Raw genomic sequence first — 9527 nt, 5'->3', positions numbered from 1 at the left:
AAAATGAAAAGATGTGATATTTTATGCATTAGCTAATTTAAAAAATACTTATTATAAAGGAAGTTAAAAATATTTTAACCTAAAAAAATATTTAATAAAATTAAGAGAGAGAAAGAGAGAGAGGGTGTTAAAATTTTTAAATTAATAAAAAGAATCACCACCATCAACCTATTAAATTTGAGTAATATCAAGTGAGAATTAAGAAACAAACCAAAATGATAAATTCAAAAGTTTTCTATCTTTCTTTATATAATGTTTTACTTTAAGTAATTATTTTTTTATAGATAGTATTTAAATGAAAAATAAAATAGTAAAAAGATTCGTATTAGTTATAAAAACTAATGTCATCCTTATAGTACGATCGCATTATTTCAAAATATACAAATAAAATAATAAATTATAGTTTAATTAATGTGTATAATAAAGCAAACTTAAAACTTATATAATAACAGTCAAATATGAAAAGTAATAACAACCTTCTGTACAAATTTATAATTATTAGTTAAAAACTTACAATAATATACTATTTTTATTATATTAGTTAAAATTAATATATTTAGATATTATTTTTTAGAATTACTAACATTAAATTTGATAATTTAAACAAAATTTTTTAATGCTTTATGTCTTAAATTTTTTATTAATAGAACAATAAAATTACTTAACACGCACATTAATAAAAAAACTATTATTTTTATACATCTTGATATTTAAAAGAGACAAAAATAAATTTTTTTAATAACACTTTAACAACTCATAAAAGTTAACATAATGGATGATTATAGATCAAAGTGATAGATCAGATTAAAAATTGTGATAATAGTACTTGATGATAATTAATTACAATCGGGTGAAGAAAAGGTGGGTGAAGAAAAAAAAAAGAATAAGGCAATATAACAGTTGTGCTGAGACAATGACAGATATGCATATAGAGAATAATACTAAAAAAATAATAATGTATGATACAATGAAGGAATATAATAAAAGTATAAATTAATAATTTGAAAAAAGTAATAAAATTAAAGATAATTTAATAAATTGAATATAAAATTTAGAATTATTCATAAAGATAGAGAATGCTTTGAATATAATGTTTTATTTTTGCTTTATAACTCAAATGATATAGTCTTTTTATTTTTACCTAGAGATTTCGAATTCGAATCTCAACCCTAACTATTGAAAAAATAAATAAATAAACTTATATAATGTTTATAAATAATTACTTTATTTTAAATTATTTTATTAAATTTATAATTTTAAAAATAAAAATATAAAAATTAATTTCTTAAAAATAATAGAAAAATAGTTGACTGTTGAGGAGCTAGTATATATAACTTCTTTGGATTTCCATTTTTAGACAAGTTGACCAATGACTAAAATATGAGATACAAATTTAAGACTCCTTCATCCTTGATTCCTTGTTATCCAAATCAGGGTTACTACTTATTGATCACTGTGTATCTATCTACTAAATATAATGAATTAATGATTACTTTTTAAGTTTTAAATATTGGATCACTCCATACACATTTCAATCATGTGAATGAGAATTCCATTTCTTTTAAATATTTGGGCTCATTCAACTAAAAAAAAATTAGTCGCACAACAAAATCGTAAAAAGAAGCCTAACTAAAAATTTGGTTCTCTAAAGAACTCCTCAAGAAGATGATTAGACAATGGATATTCTAGGAAAATGTTGAAAATAACATTCCATAGAATCTAACCTAACAAGAACAATTGTAAGCATTCTATAAATAGCAAAATGGGATGATCCTATTTGTCAAGCATGATACATGCAAGTGTGAGAAGGAGAAACAAATAAATAGGCACATATATAGACACGTAATATAGGAAGAAGGCTAATACATTGCATTACATGGTTCCCGCGAAGCACGTTGACAAATCAGACATGGTATTCGTTATTCTCTAACGAACTTCCCTCCGTACATCTCTCCCTCTTAATTTTCCCGCGAAAAACTCTCACCACGATCCATTCCCTCACCCTTCCATCGATCAATCATTCAATCACTCACTTTCCCCTAACTCTCTCTCACTTTCTCTCTCATCACTCAGAATGCCATGACGTCAACACCTACGCCACCACGCCACGCCGACCCCTCCTTCTCTTCCTCTTCCTCTTCCGCCAAGTTCAGGCTTCAGAAGATTCCTCCGATTCCGTTCCGAAGGAAGTCCAAATCTAAGGCCGAAGCAAACAGATTGGCCGAGGAAGAACATAAAAAGCAGCAGCAGAAGCTGCAGCAGGAGAAGCAAGAACAACAACAAAAACAAAGCAAGGTGCAGAAAGACATGCAGGATTGCGATTCCGGAGAACCCTCCATTCTTCTCGCGTCTTCTTTAGGGCTTAATCAAATTCGCACTCGCTCTTCTTCTTCCCCTCTCCGCCATTGCTCCTCCGTTGGCGCTTCTTCCTTTCTCACAAACGACGTCGTCTCAAACATTGACCACATTCCTACAACCAAACCTACTAAGGAACCATGTACGTTTCCGTACACATGCATTTCCGTTATTTTGATTGGATTATTCGACAACATTCTTTCTCTTTTGATAAATTCCTAATTGTTGTTGTTTAGGGGAGAAAGTTCATTGGAGTCAATCCAAATCGTTGAAGGCTCATTCTCAGCTGCTTCCTGTTCTGGAGGTGATGTATAATAATTAATTTGTATCTTGAATTGTATGTAATTGTTTTTGGGCGTGGTTCAACGAGAGATTAGTTAGAGGAATTTAGCTAGGTTTTAGCTTAATTAGGTTGTGTGTTGGAACAGGGTAATCATGCAGCTTTTGCCAAAGAAATGAATTCCCCACGTTTTCAGGCAATCCTGCGTGCAACAAGTGGCCGCAGAAGGACACAACCTGATATCAAAAGCTTTTCCCATGAACTCAACTCCAAAGGTGTTCGACCTTTTCCAATTTGGAAACACCGTGCATTAGGCCATATGGAGGTACATTATTCCTTATCTATCGTCTTGAAACTATCACATTATTATTAGTTGTTTTATTGATTTTGAAAATACATGAATTTCTCAACACATTTGTATGAAATATTTCTGTAGGAAGTCATGGTGGCAATTAGAGTTAAGTTCGAAAAATTGAAGGAAGAAGTTGATTCGGACTTGGGTGCTTTTGCTGGAGATTTGGTGGGTATTCTTGAAAAAATTTCAGGGTCTCATCCTGAATGGGCAGAGAGCTTGGAGGATCTCTTGATTGTTGCTCGACAATGTTCAAAGATGTCAGCTACCGAATTTTGGGTCAAGTGTGAAACTATTGTTCAAAATTTAGATGACAAACGTCAAGATTTACCTGTGGGGATCCTCAAGCAAGCTCACACACGCCTACTTTTTATCCTCACTCGTTGCACCCGTCTTGTGCAATTCCACAAGGAAAGTGGCTATGAACAAGATCACATTCTGGGTCTTCACCAGCTCAGCGATCTTGGTGTATATCCAGAGGAGCTGTTGCAGGCTGCACAGCAAAATGCTGATGCTCCAATTGGTGGACATGACATGGCTGACCTGCGGAAAAAGTCAAAAGGAAAAGAGAAAAACAAATTAAAGACTACGAAATCTCAAGCTAACGAACAAAGAGTTATGAGTGGCAATGCGGAGGAGGATAGTACAACAAAAAATAGTTCCACTCCAAATAGCTATAGGATGGCTTCTTGGAAAAGGTTTCCAGCAGCTATTGACAAAAAGCAAAAGGATGAAGATGATGGAGATTTCCCCTCAAAAGGTGATATGGATCATTCGCTGGTCAAAGAACAGAATTCTGAAAATTTGGATGCTATGTCATGTCAACCTGAACATTCTGTGTCATCATCAAGGACACGAAAGGGTTCTTGGGGATTCTGGGGAGATCAACAAAATCTAACATATGAAGATTCAATGATCTGCAGAATTTGTGAGGTTGAAATACCAATTGTACATGTGGAGGAGCATTCTCGAATATGCACAATTGTTGATAGATGTGATTTGAAAGGTTTAACTGTAAATGAACGGCTTGAAAGAGTTTCTGATACTATTGAAAAGATATTGGAATCCTGGACACCTAAAAGCACCCAAAGTACCGAAATTGCAGGAGACAGTTTTGAGGTTTCTAGAATGTCTACATCAAGTGTGCATGAAGAGTTCAGTGAGTTAACTTTAGAAAGAAATAACATCTCTTCTAGATGCTCTGAAGACATGCTTGACTCTACCAATGAAACTGACAATACATTTGTTATGGATGATGTGCACCTCCCATCCGAAATATCGTGTGAACCGCATATCTACTTAAAATCTGATCATGGGACAAAAATATCTTCAACTGGAAGCTTGACACCAAGATCCCCTTTGATAACACCACGAACCAGTCAGATAGAAGTGTTATTAAGTGGAAGAATAGCAATATCTGAATATGAGAGTTACGACCAGGTATACATATGGCTGTCAGTTTTATTCTGTATTGAATATATTGTGATGCATAGAAACATTACATTTTATTACATTAACTAAGAACATGTATCACCTTTATACATAAAAGTTTTGTAATTCATGGATTTCTTCTACTAAGTATATACGTACAAATTTGGGGTTGATTAGTAAACTGTCAAATGACAGATTAATAAGCTAGTGGAAATAGCTCGTTCTGTTGCAAATGTGAATGCCTGTGACTACAGTTCTTTGGAGATTATGCTTGATCGCTTAGAAGACCTGAAATATGCGATTCAAGACAGAAAAGTAGATGGCCTCATTCTGGAGACTTTTGGACGACGTATAGAGAAACTTCTACAGTGAGCACTTGCAACTTTTCTGTTGGATTTCTAGTACAAACATACATTTCGTGATTTCAAAAGGGCCTACTAGATATTTCTAGCATTCATTAAAACCATTATTGCGGGAATGCTCAATATAACTTTACCCCTTTATTATTTTTTATTTGTTTCCTTTTGCCTTCAGCATGCTTAAACCTTGCCTTGCAAAATTGCAACTTCATTTTACAGGGAGAAATATATATCTCTTTGTGGGCAGATAGAAGATGAAAAGGTAGACTCGTCAAATATCATGGCTGAAGAAGAGAGTGCAGTGGAAGATGAAGTTGTACGTAGCCTTCGTGCTAGTCCAATTAATCCTTGTTCCAAGGACCGAACCTCTATAGAAGACTTTGAAATAATAAAGCCAATAAGTAGGGGTGCATTTGGACGAGTTTTTCTTGCCCGGAAAAGGGCAACTGGTGATTTATTTGCTATAAAGGTTAGCTTCCTAACTGTGTAGACCTGTTGGCTTTGCAAAAAGGAAGTTAGAGAAAGTTGAGATAAGATGATGCCATAAATCCTTTTGTTGAATTGTACCTCGTAACAACATATATGCTGAAGTTTAGAACCATAAGATTATTTTTTTCAGTCTGGCATTGCCAACTGGCTATCGTTCAGTAGAGACATTATTAGAAAGTCTTCTTGCCAAATCAACAAAAAGAGAAACAAAAAGAAGTTACAAACTTCTTTTCAATTTTCACTTTTGCAGGTTTTGAAAAAGGCAGATATGATACGTAAAAATGCAGTTCAAAGTATTTTGGCTGAGCGAGACATCCTCATATCTGTTCGAAATCCTTTTGTGGTGAGCAGGACTTGCAATGTGGCATCAATATGTGAAATTGTTGCATATTGGTAATACTAATATGATGTTCATGAATTTATGATGAACAGGTCCGATTTTTCTACTCTTTCACATGTAGAGAAAATCTCTATCTGGTTATGGAGTATTTGAATGGTGGAGATCTTTATTCTCTGTTAAGAAATTTAGGTTGCTTAGATGAAGATATGGCTCGTGTCTATATTGCAGAAGTTGTAAGCATATTAACCTTTGTAATTTGTTGGCTTTTGCTTGTGAATATCTATAAGTTCTCGCAGAACCGTGCTTATGTTCTTTATTTTTCTATTTTCCTTATTCATTCTACAGGTTCTTGCATTGGAGTATTTGCATACCTTAAATGTGATTCACAGAGATTTGAAGCCAGATAACTTGTTGATTGGTCAAGATGGTCACATTAAGGTTAGCACTCAAGAGTATATCACTACATGTTTCAACTTGTCATCTTAAGATGCTCCAACAAGAATAATATTTGCTGCCTCTAATATTTGTCTAATACCTTCGATTACAGTTGACTGATTTTGGACTCTCTAAAGTTGGTCTTATCAACAGCACAGATGACTTATCAGCACAATCATTTTACAATAATGGTTTTCTAGGAGATGATGAACTAAAACCTCAACATTATTCTAAAAGGGAAGGACGTCGAAAGCATTCAATAGTTGGCACCCCAGATTATTTGGCACCAGAAATACTTCTTGGGATGGGACATGGTTGGCACTTTATGTCTTTATCCATCAATTAAACAATACAAATTATATAAAAAGAGATATGTTATTTGCACGTTAAAAGAATGTATACGTTTCATGGGCATAACAGAGAAATAAATAAAAGTTGGAATGGATTTAGGGTAAAAAGGTCAAGTTATTTTTTTTGTCCATTTTCCATAGAATGCCCTATATTTTGATAACCAAACATCATTTCACATGCAAAAATGGTTTGAAGTTAGCGTCACCATTTTATTTACTTTTTTTCTTTATCTCGTTTTGTTTGACTTACATCCGTATATTTGCATGCTCTCCTCTCAGGTGCAACTGCAGATTGGTGGTCCGTGGGTGTGATTCTTTATGAGCTTATTGTGGGTATTCCACCATTCAATGCAGAACATCCCCAGGTAGGATTTTGTGATATGTTTCCGATTCTAAGGACTATGAAAGGAGTTGATACATGACATTCCCTTTTCTTCTCCTCTTCCGCATTTCTAAATGATAGCAGGCAGCCTTTCTCTTAAGTTTTGTCTCCTTTTTTTTTTTTTTAATTTGCCAAATTAATGCTCTCCTTATTTTTTTACACTTAGTTTTAATATGGTTATGGTGCAAGATATTTTTATACTTCAAAAACTACCAATTGGGTGACTCTGCAAGATATTTTTTACACTTTGTTTTAATAGGTGAACAGAACCAACACATAGTAACCATAGGATGCTGTTGCTACAGCCTTTTTTTATCAAGACATTGGGTTACTGTCTATTATATGGTTAACTTATATGGATTTTTAACTTGATTAAATATTTTGCTTTGCATTTATTGGAACTTAAAAGGGACTAATAACTTTCGATTACTTTTTTTTTTCCATATATGTGAATATGGATGGATCATTATGCAATTTTTTCTCCTTTTTTTTTTCTTTGGGCAGCAAATTTTTGATAACATAATCAACAGAGATATACAATGGCCCAAGGTTCCTGAGGAGATCAGCTTTGAAGCATATGATTTGATTAACAAGTAAGTATTATTTAAGTAAAATTATGCATTTTTTGGGTGTTTCAACATGACAATGCTATCAAAGTAGTATCCTATTGAACAGTTACTCATTGTAATCTTTACCTGCATAAAATCTGGAAAGGTATATCATAAAGAAGAAAAAGGGTAAATTAAAGAATGCTGATGAGGAATTTATAGCTGTGAATGCACACATCCCATTGTTTAATGCCACTTTTTTTTTTGGTCATGTTTTATGTCGCTTTAACCATAGGCATGTATCTAGAGGGGATTAACCAAACGAATAAATGTAAATTGTGACAAAAGTAAAAGTTGATGATTGTCCATTTTAACAATTAACACTACTAATATTGTATTTTCAAATAGACTCTGACATGCAAATTGGAAATCGATAAGAATAAATGCTTTCCAAGTTCACATAATATGTCAGTTTGAGTGAACTTGACAGTATATGGTTCATTCAACTGCTTATAATGTTTTGCACTTTTAAGATCCCCTCAAGGATCTAATATGAATCATGTCTTTGATCAATGAAATCTTCTCCATTCAACTCGACATATTCAAGTTTCATGTCATGTTTGATGTGGCTGACAGTATGTCTCTTTCAGATTATTGAATGAAAATCCAGTCCAAAGGTTAGGTGCAACAGGAGCTACAGAGGTAAGTTATTTATTGCTCATAAAAGCAGTAGGGTACTTGCACACTGAAATACTGCACAAAAATGTGACCATGACAACTTTAATTTTGATGGAAGGTTAAACGCCACTCGTTCTTCAAGGATATTAATTGGGATACTTTAGCAAGGCAGAAGGTTGACATCTATTAGTTTATTATAGAGCTTTTATATATGTTTTTGCTGTATCTTTTGGAATCATCACACTTGGGATCTATCTTAATTGGTTTCAGGCTATGTTCATACCATCAGCTGAAGCTCTTGATACAAGTTATTTTATGAGCCGGTACATTTGGAATCCAGAGGATGAACATTGTACTGGGGGTAGTGACTTTGATGACATTAGTGAAACAAGCAGCACCTCTGGCAGCGACTTATTAGATGAAGATGTAAGAATATTGTCAAATATTGCTACCCTTTTAAATTGAACTTCTAACTGGGTGTTAAAAAACATTTCAGCTGATATAATCTATTAAATGTAGTAGCACTAAATTGTCAACCTTCTGGCCATGATGTTTTCTAATGAAATACTTGTTTATCAGGGTGATCAATGTGGTAGTTTGGCAGATTTCAGTGCTCCTCCTCTTGAGGTGCAATACTCCTTTAGCAATTTCTCATTTAAGGTGAGATTGGTCGAGCCTGGTATTCACTTTGGTCAATATAATTTGATTCAAGATCTTATGTAAACTATGCATTTTGTAGTGGCAAATAGTTTATTGCTTTTACAATGCACAATACATTTATGATGAACGAAAATATTTTCTCTTCCACCATTATCTCTTTTGCAGAACTTGTCTCAGCTAGCATCTATCAATTATGATCTGGTGATTAAGAACTCCAAAGAATCGCCCAACAACTCCAATCCGTCAGTTTCATGACAACACCAGATAGGGTGGTAATTTTCTCCTACCTTCTTCGTGTGACTACGAGGGTATTATTGGTCTCATGTTGGATGCAATGTGATGTGGCCCAAGAAGTTGTTCTACTTGTTTGTTGTCATCTTTCGGTGTAGAAGCTCTTTTAGGATTTGAACCGAGTGAGACTGTTAATAAGATTTTATCTCTTGCTCAGAGTGCTTTTGGAAGGTAGAAGGGTACAGTTACACCGAAAATCTTAAATATGACCATACACCTATGCTTTCTAGGTGAAGGAAAAAGGGGAGAAAGAAGCCAGGAGCGAAGCTAGTTTGAACCCCGAACAAAGTATTAGGTATATATAAGTTTAGAAATAGGTGTATGAGTTTTGGTAAAGGTTTTGTTGTGGCAATTGCATCTCTTTGTGGAGGTTTTAGGCAGCTTGATTCTTTGTACATACATAATAGGAAGCTTTGAACATGCCCTTCCTCGTAAAACTTGAACACTAAAACTAAAAAGAAAAAAGGTGATGAATTAATGAATTTACGTATTTATTTGTTTTTGTCCCAAGTGTTAATCTCCCCCCAGCCCCGCGTGACTAGTGAGTGCCTTCTTCGACTGATATAATAAAATGGAA

General features: G+C 33.8%; 1 protein-coding gene across 1 annotated transcript; it reads left to right on the top strand.

The window, feature by feature from the left end:
- The first annotated feature begins 2079 nt into the window (after positions 1–2079).
- On the top strand, positions 2080–9346 carry LOC107477616 (probable serine/threonine protein kinase IRE). Its single transcript, XM_052258140.1, has 17 exons — positions 2080–2492; positions 2587–2659; positions 2784–2960; positions 3072–4427; positions 4614–4786; positions 4997–5246; positions 5517–5609; positions 5699–5839; positions 5952–6044; positions 6154–6355; positions 6671–6756; positions 7278–7366; positions 7972–8023; positions 8118–8174; positions 8270–8425; positions 8579–8659; positions 8825–9346. The coding sequence occupies exons 1-17, from the start codon at positions 2080–2082 to the stop codon at positions 8912–8914; spliced, it is 3582 nt and encodes a 1193-aa protein (XP_052114100.1). The 3' UTR covers positions 8915–9346.
- Positions 9347–9527: the final 181 nt, after the last annotated feature.

Source organism: Arachis duranensis, chromosome 3 (assembly GCF_000817695.3).
Source record: "Arachis duranensis cultivar V14167 chromosome 3, aradu.V14167.gnm2.J7QH, whole genome shotgun sequence".
Classification (NCBI taxonomy): domain Eukaryota; kingdom Viridiplantae; phylum Streptophyta; class Magnoliopsida; order Fabales; family Fabaceae; genus Arachis; species Arachis duranensis.
Note: the sequence above shows the minus strand (reverse complement) of the source record. Positions and strands in the feature narration are given on the sequence as shown.

Excerpts from the sequence above, each read along its gene's own strand:
- LOC107477616 (XM_052258140.1), top strand. The coding sequence starts at position 2,080 with ATGACGTCAACACCTACGCCACCACGCCACGCCGACCCCTCCTTCTCT. Across the intron at positions 6,045-6,153 it reads GTCAAGATGGTCACATTAAG|TTGACTGATTTTGGACTCTC; the intron begins GTTAGCACTCAA and ends CTTCGATTACAG. Across the intron at positions 8,175-8,269 it reads ATACTTTAGCAAGGCAGAAG|GCTATGTTCATACCATCAGC; the intron begins GTTGACATCTAT and ends AATTGGTTTCAG.